At 39.6% G+C, this 18,906-nt stretch overlaps 1 protein-coding gene across 2 annotated transcripts in view; it reads right to left on the bottom strand.

Moving 5' to 3' along the window:
* Positions 1-18,906, bottom strand: part of mgmt (O-6-methylguanine-DNA methyltransferase) — a 422,264-nt gene that overhangs the window by 37,384 nt on the left and 365,974 nt on the right. For both annotated transcript variants that reach the window (XM_087998971.1, XM_087998970.1), the window contains one exon: positions 6,344-6,483. In XM_087998971.1, coding sequence (XP_087855097.1) covers positions 6,344-6,483 — 140 coding nt within the window. The remainder of the gene's footprint in view (positions 1-6,343; positions 6,484-18,906) is intronic.

Raw genomic sequence — 18,906 nt, 5'->3', positions numbered from 1 at the left:
GAAGAATTTACGAGAGCTAGGGGGTGCGACGGATGGCAGTTATAGGAAAGGAGAAAAGCCACAGAGACAGTCAGGTCACTGGGTTAACTCCAGGAAAGGTAAGAGAGGGAGGCAGGTATTGCAGGAGTTTCATATATCTTAAAGCAAGTATGCTGTCTTGGAAAATGTAAGGGTGATGGACTGTCAAGGGAATGTAGCATGAACAGCCAAGTTTCTGGTATCGAGACTAGCTCTTATGTAAGGAGGGGTATGTCGGGTCCCAAGCGAGTGATTGTGATAGGGGACTCTCTAATCAGAGGTGCAGACAGATGTTTCTGCAGCCAGCAGTGAAAAATCAGAATGGTGTGTTGCCTCCTTGGTGCCAGGATCAAGGATGTCTCAGAGAGGGTGCAGAATGTTCTCAAAGGGGAAGGGGACCAACTGAAGGTCACTGTACACATTGGAACCATGACATAGGAAGGGAAAGGGAGGAGATTCTGAAGGAGGAATATAGAAAGTTAGGCAGAAATTTAAAAAGGAGGTCCTCGAGGATAGTAATATCTGGACTATCCCCGGTGCTACGAGCTAATGAGGGTAGGAATAAGAGGATAGAGCAGATGAATGCGTGGCTGAGGAGCTGGGGCATGGGAGAAGGGTTCACATTTTTGGATCATTGGAATATTTTCAGGAGGAGAAGTGACCTGGACAAGGAGGATAGATTGTACCTGCACTGGAAGGGAAATAATATATTGGCAGGGAGATTTGTTAGAGTTGCTCGAGAGGATTTAAACCAGTAATGTGGAGGGATAGGATCCAGGGAGGGAGTGAGGAAAGAGATCAATCTGAGACTGGTACAGTTGGGAAAAGGAGTGAGTCAAACAGTCAGAGCAGGCAGGAACAAAACAGAGAACAAGCTAGGACTGATAAATCAAACTGCACTTATTTCAATGCAAGAAGCCTAACAGGAAAGGCAGATGAACTCAGGGCACGGTTAGGAACATGGGACTGGGATATCATAGTAATTACAGAGACATTGCTCAGGTATGGACAGGACTGGCAGCTTAATGTTCCAGGATACAGGAAGGATAATAAGGGGGGGGGGGTTAGGAAGGAGAGGGAGTGGCATTTTTGATAAGGGAGAGCGTTACAGCTGTACCTAGGGAGGATATTCCAGGGAATACATCCAGGGAGGTTATTTAGGTGGAACTGAGAAATAAGAAAGGGATGATCACCTTATTGAGATTGTATTATAGACTGCCTAATAATCAGTGGGAAATTGAGAAAAAAATTTGCAAGGAAATTTCAGTTATCTGTAAAAATAATAGGGCTGTTATGATAGGGGATTTTAACTTTCCAAACACAGACTGGGGCTGCCATTGTGTTAAGGGTTTAGATGGACAGAAATTTGTTAAGTGTGTACAAGAACATTTTCTGATTCAGTATGTGGATGTACCTACTACAGAAGGTACAAAACTTGACCGACTCTTGTGAAATAACGCAGGGCAGATGACTGAGATGTCAGTGGGGGAGCACTTTGGGGCCAGTGACCATAATTCTATTAGTTTAAAAATAGTGATGGAAAAAGGATAGACTGGATCTAAAAGCTGAAGTTTGAAATTGGAGGAAGGCTAATTTTGACAGTATTAGGCAAAAACTTTCGAAAGCTGATTGGGGGCAGATATTCGCAGGTAAAGGGACTGATGGAAAATGGGAAGCCTTTAGAAATGAGATAATGAGAGTCCAGAAAAAGTATATTCCAGTTAGGGTGAAAGGAAAGGCTGGTAGGTGAAGGGAATGCTGGATGACTAGAGAAATTGGGGTTTTAGTTAAGAAAAAGAAGGAAGTGTATGGCAGGTATAGACAGGATAGATCAAGTGAATCCTTAGAGTATAAAGGCTGTAGGAGTATACTTAAGAAGGAAATCAGGAAGGCAAAAAGGGGACATGACATAGCTTTGGCAAACAGAGCTAAGGAGAATCCAAAGGGATTTTATCAATACATTAAGGACAAAAGGGTAACAAAAGAGATAATACGGCCCATCAAAGATCAGCAAGGCAGCCTATGTGTGGAGCCGCAGGAGTTGGTGAAGATAGTAAACGAACATTTTGCATCAGCATTTACTGTGGAGAAGGACACGGAAGGTATAGAATGTGGGGAAATCGATGATGACGTCTTGAAAAATGTTCATATTACAGAGAAGATGGTGATGGATGTCTTGAAAAGCATAAAGGTGGATGAAGCCTCAGGACCTGATGTAGGTGTACCCTCAAATTCTAGACCAGTGAGCCTGATGTTGGTGGTGTGCAAGCTATTGGAGAGAATCCCGAGTGACAGGATGTACATGTATTTGGAAAGGCAAGGGCTGATTAGGGATAGTCAACATGGCTTTGTGTGTGGGAAATCATGTCTCACGAGCTTGAGTATTTTGAAGAAGTAACAAAGAGGATTAATGAGGGCAGAGCGGTAGACGTGATTTACATGGATGCAGAGGGATCTAGGTGTGCTAGTACATGAATTACAGAAAGTTGGTAGGCAGGTAGTGCAAGCAATGAGGAAAGTTAACAGAACATTATACAAACACAGAGAATGCTGAAAAACTTAGCAGTTCTGACAGGATCTGTGGAGAAAGAAACACAATTAGCATATTGAATCTGTTATGATTTTTCTTCAGGATCTCTTCAATGTTTTTTCTTTAATAGAACGTTATGTTTTATTGCGAGGGGAATTGAATGTAAGCGTAGGGAAGACATGCTTCAGTTAAACAGCACATTGTTGAGAGTACTGGTCATATTAATACTGAAGGATGGAAATGTGTTGGACGCAATTCAGAGAAGTTTTACAAGACTAATACTTGGAATGAACAGACTGCCTTATAAGGAAAGGATAGGCCTGTGCCCTCCAGTGTTTAGAAAAGGCTGAGTTGACGTAATTGAAACATATAACATCCTGAGGTCACTTGATTGGGCAGATGTGAAAAGGATGTTTCGTCTTGAGGGCAGATCTAGAACTAGAGGTCATAATTTCAAAATTTAAGATAAGATAAGGAAATCTTTTTTCTCTCACAGAGGTGAGAGTCTTTGGAATTCCCTTTCTCAAAATGCCTTTCCTGATGAATGACTTTTGCCCAAAATGTCGATTCTCCTGCTCCTCGGATGCTGCCAGACCTGCTGTGCTTTTCACACTCTTGACTGCAATCTCCAGCATCTACAGTCCTCACCTTCTCCTCATTGATTTTAACCTTACTGCGAAACCTCTTCCAAAGATGCCTACCTTGAAGAAGTTCTCCTCTTCTCTCTACAAAGATCTCAGTGAGTCCCTCTCTCACTGTATCCCCCAAGTCCTTTCCTCTGCCCTGAAGCTCTTCAGCCATATCCTCAAGCAGACTCATCCTCTTCCTCAGTACCTGCCTACAGAACTGTCTGATTCCACATGGACTTTGGGCCACATGCAGACCAACACAGTTTGGACCTGAACAGGATACCTACTACAAATCCAAAACCTTCAAGAACGATTCTCTTTCCGGATCCTCCACTCCACACTATCAGCCACGTGCCGCCATCTACTCCACCTGCGGTCAGTGTGCCCCAACTCAAAGCCACACTTTCCCAGACCTGCCTTTCTGCATTCGAGGAGGATTCATGCGTTCAGCAAATGGTTTTTCTCTGCCACATTCCTGACGAAGGGCTTATGCCCGGAATGTCGATTCTCCTGCTCCTTGGATGCTGTCTGACCTGCTGTGTTTTTTGAGCAGCACACTGTTGACTCTGATCTCCAGCATCTGCAGTCCTTACTTTCTCCTTTCTCAAAATGCAGAATCTTTAAATAGATTCAAGGCAGACGTAGATATACTCTTGATTATTGGGAGTACGCAGGAATGTAGAGTTCAGGTTAAAATCTGATCAATCATGATCTTACTGATTACAGAGCAAACTGCAAGAGCCAAATAGGATGCAGAATGTTCCAATACTCAGGATGTTCAGTGCACATGTTACACCTGGAAAGACAGCTACAATACATACTAATTTTAAATGCAATGTTTTATAACAAGTAATGAATAAAATGGTGTTAATCACAACATTCAAGAGAGTATTAAACGTGAACTTAAAAAAAAATATGAAAGGATGCTTAGGAAAAAGCAGGGAAATGGGATAAACATAGATAGCTCCTGAGGGGACTATTGCAGCGGTTCAAGCATAATGGCCAAATGGTGCCTTCTGCCTTGAAATTTCTATTATTCTAACAAAAGATTGTGAATCCTGGAAATTAGAAAATAGAAACAGAAGATATTCAAAACAAACAAACTAAAGATGCAATGAGAGATTCCTAACATGTATCTGCCTTTTCTCTGTTCAGAGGCAATGCAATTTTTGCTTGTGTTTGTTAAGTACTTGATCAATTTGTGGCTCAGGGTACACATTGTAGAAAGCATTCATAGATATGACATCAATGTATTCTTGATGTGTTTCATTTATCTTTAAATAGCTCATTAAATATGACAAAGCCATGTCCTCTTTGAAATTCCAATATTCAGTTAACAAAATATTTTACAGAGAAGAGGGTCTTTCCATTTCCTGTACGAAACAATAATACTATAGTCCGATAAGCTGCTTGTGTACAGAAGAGTGTTGTGATAGAAAGTAGAACAGACAAACACAGTTTCAATCATTTCTAGTTTGAAATACTTCATTGTATAATGATAGCTCAGTAGATCTCACAGTTAAACCTTGAAATTCTAACTGCAGTGCTGTTGGGTTGAAGACGTGACTTAATAGATGCTGAAATTTCCTTTTCCTCAATAGGTACCTTTGCAAGTTGTCCGTTAGGCTTCTGAATAGAGTACTATGTTTTTATACAAGGCTGCACTGGGGGTACAGGGGTGGTGAGGAAAAGCTGTCGGGACCAATCCAGCCTGACAGAAGTAGACTTTGTATCATCTGATTACAGAGTGCCATTGACGATAACTACAGAGCAGCCTCCCATGCAGCACCTTCATATAGAATCAAATGTTGGATTCATTGGATGAATATGATGGCTACTTTCATATGTTCTGTGCTATGGCAGTTTCATGAGCTGAGAGGTTGGGGAGAAAATATTACTGCTGTTTTTGACCACTCACATACAGTTTTCCTCAATCTTTCTTTGCCTGCTAAGCAGGAACTAACTAAAAGAAATTGGGTTAAAAAAAAGTAAGAAAAAGCTTTCTGCCTGCACAAGCAGAGAGGTAGTTGAAACATTTATTTGTGAAAGAGTATGCTGGTTATTGTGGACTCACAACTGATGGCAATATTTTTGGCTCTCATATCAAGCTCTTTTGAAAATAAACAAGATAACAGAGGTGAGCAATTATGTTCTCCCAGTGGGATACAGCATTGGGAGACCTAAATGAACAAAGAGCACTAGTGTGTGTACGTGTGTGTATGGGAAGGATGAAAATTTGTGCAGTCTGGCCATTGAGGTTCATGCCTGTAGGTTGAATACAGACTCTCGTCATTGAAAACAACATCTGTCTGCTTGTACTTATTGTTTTGAGGCATCTCTTTATCTCTTTTTCTCCTCCCTTTCTTCTGAAGACATTGTTTCTGCTAGGATATAATTTGAAGCAGCCACCATTAAGCCACTAAGTAGTTACGTGTGCCTGTGGACAAGTGAGCTTGGCTATGTACTGTACCCAGGCAGTATTATACCCGATTAGATTCTGATAAAAATGCATGCACACTTTGTGGAAGGAGCCAGAAAAAAAGTGAGAAGGAGCAATCAAAGGCTGATTTTTCATCCTCCATCATCCGAGGCATGGAGGAATTTACAATAAATGTCAATCTGATTGAGATAGTCACCTCAGCCCAAGCATAGAATTGAACTTTACCATTTTGTGTGTTTCGAGTATCAAACATTGGCTCATTGGCTCAATGGAGGAATTCATATATACATTCTCATTACCATGCAATATAAATATTGTCTCAAAGACAAATTTGAAATATTATCTTTTACCTGTTTTTCAACCATTGCATGGACAACAGCAGAGGGCAAAGATAAATTTTAGGCAGAGAGTTTCACCCAGTTTAAGCACGTTATGAACAAGCTCACTACAAGTACTTAATATTAATTATAATGAACAGGAGCTGGTGGACACTGCATCTAAAATTTCCCAATATGAAAGGGTTCACTTCCACCAGTGTGCATTTTCCAGAAGTCTTTGGATATGGATTAAAAATAGTTTCTTAAAAATGCTTAAAATACAACCTCTCAATGATTGGAACTTGTGATTATAATGTCACTATTTCAGTCAGCAAAATAGTCTGGCACAAAGTATGATGATTCAATTATTGGTATCAATGTTTCTCATTATTTCATGCGATAAACTTACAGGGTTAGCTCTCATGGCTCCTCCAACAGCCCTCACTGCTTTTGAATTGCCTGCCATTGTTGCTAGTTCCTTGTACGAGGCCATTTCCCCAAATTTCACATCATTCAGGAGGGTCATCAACACGTTGCATGTGAAGGTATCTGAAGAATAGAATGGAGAACACTTTTCAGACAGCTTACAAGAACTCTCAACTGCTCATGCACATGTATTGACACAGGAAATAGAAGTAGAAATAGATCATATGACCCAATGAGATCTGCTCCGCTATTCAGTATGATCACAGCTGACTATCAGGCTTACTCGACTTTCCCACTATTCTCTTAAAGTCTACCCTTCTCAGCCTTAAATATTTTCAATGGTGGAGCATTCATAACTCTCTGGACTTGAGAGTTTCAAAGATTCACAAACCTGAGTGATGGTAATGCATACCATTTCAGTCCTCATTTGACTTACCATGAAATGGTCCACTATATTCCAGATTGGTCAGCAGAGGAAGCAAACTCTCAGTGCCAACGCTTTCAAGTCTCTTGCATGAATACTCACAGATACTGCACCTTGTACATTTCAGTTAGATAACTTCTCATTCATCTGAATCCCACTTCATTATTAATGAGCATAGTAGTCACCACTGAAAAAAAGGACACTTCACAGAGTATCAACATTTTGTCTAAATTATTGATTACTTACCATGAAGAACTGTGCTTATATTATTGGCTTTAACTTTTCCACATCATTTTAATATTGATATTATGTAAAAAGGTATATACGTTATATGTTTGCATATTAATAATGTTTTGAGAATTTGGATTTCAAGGTAGAGGCATATGAACTTGGTTACTTTTATTAAGGGTTCTTTTTTAAAGAAAAATAAGGTCGCAGGTGACTGAATATCCTTAGCACGTTTAATGAAAAATACTTATACTGCAGGGTTTTACAACAGGTAGAATAAACATGGAAAGTTATTTGCTTGTTTTCAGTTCAAAATAATCAAAAATCGGTTTTAGTCGAGACAATCCAGAGATTGAATATTTCAGGACAAGTTGGAAGACACCCGACTAGGTCAAATGCAAATTCAATTTTGAAAGCAAAATTAGGTAGAAAGATTTCATTTGTGCAACTTTCAAATCAATTGTGTTTTGTTAGAAATCTACAAGTTTTTAAAAGCTGAGAAAATTTAAGCTCTCAGTTTTGTGAGTATTCATGAAAGAAGACTCTATAATTCACGTGAAATTAGAACTGAAAAGATTTGATATAGGGGAGCAATTTCCCAAGTTTGAGCCTCTTGTCATGGCTAGTGTCACAAAAGAAGCTGAAACTTTGTTTTGCTGTGTATTTGGGGTCTTTCAAACTGTGTTCTATGTTTACATAGCTTTTTATATGTTTTCTCTTTTGTGTTCTTCTATTGTCAAAGAAACATTGCAATGTCATTTAACTAGCTTTCAGTTACTGACCACCACATTAACAATAATAAAACAAAAAAAAACTGTCAAGTCCAATTTCATCCTGAGTTCCGACTTGTCCTGTAGTGCAATCAGCTGTGATCATAACAATGGGGTACAGTATGATGATATAGTGCAGGAAGATCAGTGATTGCAAACATTTGCCAAAATATGCTACATTTGTTCTCTTGGTTAAAGATATAATCTAGCAAACACTGTTGTATTCATATAAATAGCATTTTTGCTGTTCAGAAGGTTGTAAAGGGCAGATGTCAGAGAAGAAAAATAAACAAAAGCTAGAAACATGCTGCAAGCTGTTCAATATCTACAAAAATCAAATATTAGACTATTTAGATTTTTTAGAAACAAGACAATAACCTAATTTTCTTCTCACAAATGCCAACAAACCCACTTTTTAAAAACATTTCATGAACTTATGTCAGGAGATATTACTTATAGTGGGCATTAATGGTTAGTATGACGTGGTAAGACCCTGGCCTCATGTAAGAAATAACAGATGCTGTAACAGGAGGAATGAAGGTTTGTTAACTTGGTAAGAGGAGATTAAATGGACCAACAAACTTTTATCATCTGGCGCCTCCAAAGAACATTTGATCCCTGCTTATGTTTAGATTCAAAACAATGTTTGTGAAGACAGAATAAATAGAGTAGCTCCTGTCTAGATTCCACAAGGAGGCCTTAGGAAAAATACCTTGGCCTAGATATTTAGCTGTGTAGCATGAGCTTTCGGCAGTCAATTGGCCTTCTTAGCCTCCACGATGGCAGACCAGTTGCACATGTACATAAGTAAAAAGTGGCTGGTCTCCATCATTCCCTCCAACAGCTGTCTTCATTGTCCCACCCCAATCCCTGAAACCAATGCCCCATACCTTCCATTTCCCAGAAGCATTTTTCTTTGCTCCCAATTACCCTTACTCCCTCCCCCTCCCCTCCCCCTCTCAATACTTGTTCATCTCTCTACCTTCCCTAATTCTTTCAACTCCCATCATTGACTGTCCCTGTGCCTGAATTTATAGATCAAGATCTTACCAATGATAGTACTTGTGTGCTTGATCACTTGTGAAATATATTCATTAACTTGGTGTTAATAATGAGTTCACATTGGCAATGCTGACTATATCCATATTCAGTCCCAATTTGAGTTATTTTGCATCACCATTTATGCAAATAGTTATAATAATCACAGTCCTGATAGTTTATCTATACTTTAACAATGAATGATAGTTTGCAATTGCTTTTCATTTATATTTTTAAAAATTGACAGGATGTGATCAGCACCAGCAAAGCCCAGCATTTATTATCCATCCTTAATTACCATTGGGTAAATGGCTCTGAGGATCATTCTTGAAATAATGAAGCTGTTTTTGTGAAGCCACACCCAGATGGCTATTAGGAAGAGAAGGACCAGGATTTGATTCAGAAATAAGGAAACAAAAGCGATCCATTTCCAATTCAGGAAATTGTATAGCTTGGAGGTTGGTCTTGTTCCTATTCATCTGCGAGCTGTTTTAAATACAAGGTTCTAGACTTCTTGACGCTTGAGTTGTGATCACAATAAATAGCTCAATTTTTGTTCTCATTTGTGACAAAACTGAAACATCCCAAATGCGTAAAACACTATAAACAAAGTGATTTATAAAAATCTTAACATTCGACTGTTGCATACAATAAAATATGCTGTTCAAGCCATGTGATATTACAGTATAGGAGTTAAAACTAAATGCCTGCATCATTGGAACATGACATCTTTCTCAGTTTGTCAAGACATCTGCTATTGATAAAAAGAACACCCCATCTCCCACGATTTCCAGCTTCAGAAGTGAAAAAGCAGGACTGAGTTTCAAATTTCGCTCTTGTGGTGTGAAACTTCATCTTGACTCCTTGATATGCAACTGCTTTGCCACATACCCGGCCTTTGCTTTAATCGAGAAGCACCATATTCATAATCTCATGCATTTTTCATCATCTCGCTCATTTTTTATTCTCTATATACTCACTTGTCTTTTTAGAAAGGATCGCAAATTCCAGAGATTTTTAAAATTATATCACTCTGTGGTGTAACAATGGCCACATTATAGTATCATAAGGCAGCTATGGACTTCAGTCTTTAGCTAATTTAATAGAATTTAAAACATGACCGACTGTGACTAACGAGGCCTTCACCAAACATGGGATGAAGTCAATATACTACTCCAAATAAAGGCCTTGCCAATCAGAGCAATTAAAAATGATCAATTACAAAGTACCAGAAAATACATAGGTATATTGACATTTGAAAGTGGATAGAGAGGTTAATGTTTTGGGTGAAGACCTTTTGCCAGAATGATGTAGTACAGATCTATTTTACGCTGACCAAAGCAAAGAATTTAGGTAAAGGGCATGAATACAGACATGCTCTCTAATTTTATAAAGACTTGAATGACAGTTATTATGTTAGAGGCTAAAAAAATTGGCAGATGTTGTCACAAAGATGTGATATATCAAATATTAATTTGGTATTTAATCGGCTGCATTCACATTTCAGACTTTTATTTGAAAGAGTAAGCATTTTACTGAAACAAAGGAATACCGTCCCATATTCAAATGGTTGACAATGTGCATCAGGAAGCCACTTTCCCTTCCATGGAGACTCAGGGTCTCGGAAGACTGCCAGATACAACATAAAACACCCTGAAGGGGTACTAGCACTTCTTATCAAAAGTGGAAACTCAAGATATGCAACACGCAATTACCTGGGGCCTTGAAACCAGGGCTGAGAAGCTGTTCAGGCATGGCTAATGAAATCTATCTTTTGGAATATACCTTTTGGATTTCTGAACCTCTTATAGAATTATTGAACCAAGCTTTGGGTGTGGATTTGGATTGGCAAAAAGTAACTGGAGAAAGGAGAAAAAGAAACCGTTCCCGCTCTCTCCCTCAAACATAGAAGCTAAACCTGGAGTTTGCTGAGTCTTTCTTACATTCTTACAAACTGGCAGAAATTTCAACTGGAAACATTTCTGCATTTCTATAGCAACATTTCCAGAAGAAAAATGGAAATTCAAATTCACTCTTATTTCCCATAATGTCATATTTGGCTAAATTTAACAAACTCCACGTTCAATCTGTAATCGTGTGTATGGATTTCAAATACATGTTTTGCATTTTGGGATCATGTTAACCTTTTAATGTTTTTAACCTGGATCAATTTCACAAATAGTAACTTTGACCTGCCATTTTGTTAAAAACTCAAGAAAACCCCTTTGACTAATCCTTACAACCAGCGCATAACCAAATAAGTACAGATTGACACATTCATTTCCTAACTCGTTAAATATATCTATTACAATCAAATATGGAGGGAAAAACAGCAAAACAATTCCATCCCTTTTCAGCTAACTGGAACAACAAGACCTTCTCAGCCAACTGCTGCATGGCATAAAATACAAGATGAGAGAAGAACACTGAGGGATCTAGAAAAAAAAATGGGAAGAAAGAGAAAAAAAGCCTTCTGTTTAGTGATTAATCTCAGGCTGTTTTTTTATGGAATCTCTACAGTGTGGAAACAGGCCCTTCAGCCCAACAAGTCCATACGATCCTCCGAAGAGAAACCCATCATGACTACTACTTTACACTAAAGCACCTAGATTACATTTCCCTAAACACTACGGGGAATTTAGCATGGCCAACTCACCTGAGCTGCACACCTTTGAACTGTGGGAGGAAACAGGAGCACCTGGTGGTAACCCGCGCAGACAGTTGGAGAATGCGTAAACTCCACACAGACAGTTGCCCGAGGCTGGAATCAAACCCGGGTCCCTGGCGCCGTGAGGCAACAGTGCTACTCTATTGCAAAGAGATTTATCGCTAACCAAGTTTGTTTTGAACTGTAGTTACAACTGTGTTGTAGCTAATGTGGTTGCCATATTGTGAACTTTAAACTCCTCCAAACTACACTGAGATGCATATAGTAATGACCAGGTAATCTATTTTAATAATGCTGCTCGAGAGACAAATAGTGAGCCAGGAGACCAGGACTTCCTGCTCTTCTTCAGAATTTTGCATCCATCTGAAAAAAAGATGGGCCCTCAGTTTAAGGTCTCATCCAAAAAACCCAGCATCTCTGACAATGCAGCCCTCCTCATTCAATAACACATGGGGACACCAGTCTATAGTTTTCTGTACTGGCCTGAAAAGCCAGAAACACTCAAGATCATAGTTCTTCTCATAACTCAAAAATATTTTAAAGTATTTTACATACAATGGATTACATTTGGTCTGCAAATATACAAATCGGGAAGGGCTAGAATGGGACGAAGCTTATATAGGAACATTGGAACTGGACTAGGTCACTCAGCTTTTCAAGCATGCTCCAGCATTCAATTAGAATCATACAGATGGACAGCATGGAAACAGACCCTTCAGTCCAACTTGTCCATGTTGACCAGATACCTTAACCCAATCTAGTCCCATTTGCCAACAGTTGGCCCATATCCCTCTAAACTCTTCCTATTCATATACCCATCCAGATACTTTTTAAATGTTGCAATTGTACCAGCCTCCACCATTTCCTCTGGCAGCTAATTCCATATATACACCACCCTCCGTGTGAAAATTTTGCCTCTTAGGTCCCTTTTACCCTCTCACCCTAAACCTATGCCCTGTAGTTCTGAACTCCCCCACCCCAGGGAAAAGACTTTGTCTCTTTAGCCTATCCATATCCATTTTATAAACTTCTATAAGGTCACCCCTCAGCCTCCAACACTCCAGGGAAAACAGCCCCAGCCTATTCCGCCTCTCCCTGTAGCTTAAATCCTCCAACCCTGGCAACATCCTTGTCAATTGTTTCTGAACCCTTTCAAGTTTCACAACATCCTTCCGATAGGAAGGAGACCAGAATTGCAAAAGTGATCTAACCAGTTAGGTCATGGCTAATCATCTGTCTCAAAGTAAGTTTCCTGCAACATTAACATGTGAGGGCACAATGGTGCAGTGGTTAGCACTGAATCATAGAATCCCTACAGTGTGGAGACAGGCCCTACAGCCCAACAAGTCTACACCGACTATCCGAAGAGCAACCCACCCAGACCCACTACCCTACCCTATATTTACCCCTGACTAATGCACCTAACCTACACATCCCTGAACGCCATGGGCAATTTAGCATTGCCAATTCACCCAATCTGCACATCTTTGGATTGTGGAAGGAAACCAGAGCACCTGAAGGAAACCCATATAGACACAGACAGTTGCCCAAGGTTGGAATCGAACCCGGGTCCCTGGCGCTGTGAGGTAGCAATGTTAACCACTGAGCCACCGTGCCGCCCCAGGGGCCTGCGTTCAATTCCCGTCTTGGATGGAAACTGTGTGGAATTTGAGTATCTATGTGGGTTTCTGCCGGGTGCTCCAGTTTCTTTCCACAGTCCAAAGATGTGCTGATTAGGTGGATTGATCATGCTAATCTTCCTGTAGTGTCCAGGAATATGCAGGTTAGGTGGGTTAGCCATGGTCATTTTGGAGTGACAGGGATAGGGTGGGGGTGTTGATCATTCTGGTCAGATTGTGGAAGTATCGGTGTTGGACTGGGGTAGATAAAGTTAAATATCACATGACACCAGGTTATTTGAAAATACAAGCTTTCGGAGTGCTGCTCCTTCATCGGGTAGCTATCTGACAAAGCAGCAGTGCTCTGAATGCTTGTATTTTCAAATAAATCTGTTGGACTATAACCTGATGTCATGTGATTTTCAATTCTGGTCATACTTGATGCTTGTCTTTTCTTCATCTGCTTACTTTGACTTAGTGTTTTTTCATTTCCATTCACCAGTTTTGTTTCTTTCCAATTTGAGCTCTCACTCTCATGTTTCCACACCACACCTACAGTCATAGCCCATCCTGTGATGCAGATCCCTCTCCACAAAGACAGTGTAGCAGCTGGTGCCATTCATACCTGCTAGAGGACACCCTCCTTCCCACTGCCCCTCACCTGCAATGGCAGGCTGCTGTTCTCAAAGTGCCGCAGGGCTTTCTATTCGCTATCTAGATTTGGAAGCCTGACTGCTGACACCAAGTGGATAGTGAGGCTGTTGAAACAGGTCTCCACCTGTCTTTCTTGTAAATGCACTATTATATTCCTAAAACATGTAAGCACCTCAGAGACCTCCTGCTGGCTACTGTGCAGGTGTGATCTGGATAGTTCACTAACTCCCAAATAGTGAGGACGTTGGATCGAATTTTATAGTACTGGTCAAACAATGAAATAGGCCACCAGTTTCTGACCACCCATCTCTGCCCTCTGTTTGAGGATGATGATGCTTTTCCTTGTGGACTTTGGCACACTGCTGGCCAGAAGCAACCTCCAAAACACACCTGGGTCAATCCAAGTTGAAGGCATTGAATACAATTTATTTGTTTTGATTACCATGTCTGGGATGAAAGAAACAGGCTTTGTCAGTTTGTACTTGTGGTTTGCCCAAATTCTGCAGCTTACAGTCTCCTAAGATGTCCACACTGGAGGACAGGAAGGACAGAAATATTTTGCTGTGTTAGGTTTCACACCATGCAGTCTAGTACAAAAGTTTGTTGATCTTTTGAGTCAGGCTGTGGTGGCATTACTCAGTTGTCATCTTCCTTCATCTGATCATATTTCATTACATACTTTTTGGAAGAAGAAATGTGAGCACCTCTCCTTCTGCTTTAAGTAGTGGACTTTGGATGAGAAGTTCTCTCGTAGCTAGAAGTTCTTCCTATGACTTCTGTTCCTTTTCCTTCTATTGGTTGCTCCACTTGGTAAAAGAAACATTTTTGAATGAGCCGGGTCATTCCCTAAGAAAAAAATCAATTCCTTCTACAAGGATTTGTTGCACTGCTCTGATTATAACCAATCTCTTTAATAGATCAGTCTTCAAACCAAACCTATATAATGGGACCGGCTTATCTTTTCGATAGTTAGAGCAAAAAAAATGTCTTCTTTTGAAATAAAATATTCAGAACCTCCAGTGGTCTTATTATCTTTACCAATAATCCAAGAATTTCATTGACATTCCTGAGTCATCTCTTTCTTCCTAGTAGGTTCTAAGCAAACATGCTCCATGTGTACTGCTGCTAGTACTGCATACTTTTCCGAGGATTCCTGAAGTATTCCTATGACTGCGATTAGTCTCCTGTCTAAATCCCAGCATTTGACTTAATCTTAAAAAAAAAACCCATGGAATATGAGCATCACTGTTGCCCTTCTCTAGATACACTTGAGAAGGTTGTGGTGAGCTTCCTTCTTGAGCTGCTAAAGTTCATTTGGTTAAAACACCCAATTTATTACAATGGAAGCATATCATTTACTTTATATCACTTTTAGGTTCTAGCCTTTCTGCTTTAATATTTGTGTCCTTCTATTTGTTCCCTTAAACTAAGATATTTTCTATCCCTAGATTTTCTACTTCCCCAATTTTCTTGTTAAGTCCTATATAAATATTTCCCTACATAAGATATTATAAGCATCTACCAGAACTGTTGCTTCATGGAGTTTTAGTACTTGACATTAATTGTAATAAATTTTATGAGTTACCAGAATAATATTTTGGAATTCTTCCAATATCATAATTTCTCTTACATTATCAAAACTTTTCTCTAACTTCAGTGATAGAATCTGTTGATTCCAGAATCTTCCTTTATCCCTTGCAAATTCTACAAACAACTGATTACATTTCTCCATTAAAGAATTGAATTTTAATTGATAAAACTTCAGCAGCAAGCTCATTAGCATTGAGATTTTGATAAAAACTAGTTACATAGTTTGCAGATTGCTCTTCTGACAAACTGATGTACACATTCAAATAGCTGTACCCATCAAGACACCCTAACATTAAGATTCAAGCCTCTTTTAGCCACTTGGCTTCTCAGCAAGTTTTTCAAACGAGCTGGAAATTATTTTTCCAATCCATCTCCTATATTTAGGGACTAAATGCAGACTTTTGAGTTAAACTGAATTAAGCTTTTCACTGTCTTTAGTCATGTTCTCTAAATTCTTTCTTTTTGAAGAAGCTTTCAAGCTTTTAAAATTCTACTTGCCTTTCCATTGTTCTTATCATTGTTTTATTGCTCCATGTTTTCTAGTTCAAACTTTCTATTCTACAGTTCATTTTCCTCCTCATTCTCTAATTGAATTTTCTGCGTTTCACCTGCTCTAAGTTAAACTTATTTTTCATTTCTACAGAATCATGACTAAATCTAGTCGTAAAATATCAAGTTCCAGGTATCTTATTGATATTTTTAAGTGCTGAGAAATCAATTTAGCCATCTTGTCCTTCTGAGATTCTGCTTTTGTTTCTATGTTCAATTTATTTGCCAACTTTCTTAGTTTAGCCTTAGTTAAGATTTCAAATAATCTACAATTATGTCTCCGACTCCCAGTTAAGTCTGGCAATATGCAAATCCATTTTGAAGGTCCTATCTAACGCACGACACAACAACATCTCAGTTTTCTATCTAGTACCTCCACGTAACTGTTTCTTTAAAAAGAATCCCTCTTAAGTCAAACAAATTCTGATACAGTATAAGCCACATTGGTTTTATTCCCAGCTGGTCGAATTACTGGGTAGAAATACTTCCTGGTGAAGGGTTTTTGCCCAAAACATAGATTTTCCTGCTCCTCGTATGCTGCCTGACCTGCTGTGCTTTTCCAACACCACTCTAATTTTGACTAGTAGAAATACTGGACAAGTCAGCTCTCAGAGTGAAACCTAGCTGGATAAATTACAACTATTATTTTTAAAGTTTTCTCTCCATGGTCATCATTCATTCAACATATTTACAAATGGCCGCAATTTTTCTTTTGAAACAAACATTAACACAAGTTTATCAAAGAACAGAAGAAAAATCAAGATCATTTAAGGCAATTTTGAATGGTCTTACCAGCAAAAACAAAAATTCAATTTTTTTTCCCAGCAATATCCTTTACAGTCATTCATGTTACACTCTCTCTATGAGACACAAAAATATAGACTAACTCACTGTCACTTTCTATTAAAGCTCAAAGCCTTTTCCAGCCCTTTCCTGAGATTGCTAAATGAACTAAAAACTTTTTTTCCAAATTCAAGTCTTCACAAACTAACTACTGATATGAAACTTCTTCTGATCTGAAATCTAATTCTGGCCTCTGAGCGTATCTCATTCTGTAGTTGTAAATGTTCAACATTTTAAACATTCAGCAATTAACTGTCCAGATATTTACTGAGGTCACTTAACCTGTATGGCAGGCTTGGAAATATTTGAACTCACTGTTCACAGCTGACTTTCTCCTCTCTTAAATAGTGTATTACAAGTCTTTATCCTAATCGCTACTGCCTGTGACCAGCAGTGTGCCACAAGGATCGGTGCTGCATCTACTGTTGTGAACCATTTATATAAACAATCTGGAAGAGAACGTGGGTGGCATGGTTGGTAAGTTTGTGGATGGCACAAAATTGGTGGTACAATAGACAGTGAAAAGTAGAAAGGAATCTTGACCAACTGAGCCAGTGAGCAAAGGAATGGCTATGGAGTTTAATGCAAATAAATGCGAAGTGTAGCATTTTGGTAAGCCAAAATAGGGCAGGACTTACACGGTTAGTGGTCGGGGCCTGGGGAGTGCTGTCGTACAGGGAGAACTAGGGGTACAGGTATATAATTTCTTGAAATTGGTGTCACAGGTAGACAGGGTGGTGAAGGCAGCATTTGACACTCTTTTCTTCATTGGTCAGATCTTTGACTGTAGGAGTTGGAACATCATGTTACATCTGTACAAGACATTAGTAAGGCTAAATTTAGATTGCTACATAGAATTTTGATTGCCCTGCTATTGGAAGGAGGTTATTAAACTAGAAAGGGTGCAAAACGTATTTACAAATATGTTCTCGAGACTGGAAGTTTTCAGTTATAAGGAGAGGCTGGTTCTGTTTTTTAACCTGGAGCATTGGAGGCTGAGGGGTGACCTGAAAGAAGTTTGTAATATCAAGAGGGGCATAGATAAGGTGAACAACCACGGCCTTTTCCCCAGGGTAGGGGAGTCTAAATCTAGTCAGCATAGATTTAAAGTGAGAGGTGAAAGATTTAAAAGGGATCTGAGGAGCAACTTTTCTACACAGAAAAATGTGTATAGAACAAACTGCCAGAGGATATCATCTGCAGAATGCAGAAGCGGCCATTATGGCCCAATGAGTCTTACATCAACATTCTGAAGAGCGTCCCATCCAGGCGCACTGCCATCCCTGTAACTCTACATTTACCACAGCTAATCCACCTAACCTACATATCCCTAGACACTACGGGCAATTCAGTACGGCCTAACCTGCACATCGTTGGACTGTGGGAGGAAATCAGAACACTCAGAGGAAATCCACGCAGACACAGGAGAACGTGCAAATACCACACAGAGACTCATCTGAGGTTGGAATTAAATCAGGGTCCCACGCTCTGTAAGGCAACAACGCTAACCATTGTGCTGTGGTAGAGGCACGTACAATCATACTATTTAAAAGACATTTGGACAAGTTCATGGGTAGGAAAGGTTTAGAGGGAAACAGGCCAAAAGCAGGCAAAAGGGACTAGTTCAGTTTAGGAAACCTGGTCGCCTTGGACAAATTGGGTCGAAGGCCCGTCTCCGTGCTGTATACCTCAATGATTCTAATTTTCCCACTGAGCTTCCATGCTCCTACTTAAACTACTGGTCTTCATGTTGTTGACAGACTATTGGAGGCCGTGATCGAAGTAGAACACTTGACTGGCATCAGTGGATCAGACTGTGAGCTTCGAGGGCATAAAGAGGAAGTGTATCCTGGAAGTTGGACTATGTGACCTTAATAAGGAGTGTGGGTAAGGAGTGTGGGCACTCTGTCCACTGGGTTGCTGAAGGTATGGCATGTTTAAAGCTTTCATTAGCAGTCTAAACAGTGTCCAATTGTTGGTCCTGCCAGATTATCCAGCCACATTACTAATGTAATTAAAGTTACTATCTAATGTGATCAGTGTGAACATAGTCAACAAAAGTAGCAGCAGCGGACAGTGGTTAGTCCATAATTCTTCAGAGCGGAGTCATATGCCTTGGCTGACCCGAGCTAAGCATTTTTGACTATTGCATCTGCTTAGAGG

The sequence above is a fragment of the Chiloscyllium plagiosum genome, unplaced genomic scaffold (genome assembly GCF_037043375.1).
Source record: "Chiloscyllium plagiosum isolate Xiang-an unplaced genomic scaffold, Cpla_swu_hap1 HiC_scaffold_22, whole genome shotgun sequence".
NCBI lineage: Eukaryota > Metazoa > Chordata > Chondrichthyes > Orectolobiformes > Hemiscylliidae > Chiloscyllium > Chiloscyllium plagiosum.
This window is presented reverse-complemented; position numbering and strand designations above follow the sequence as displayed.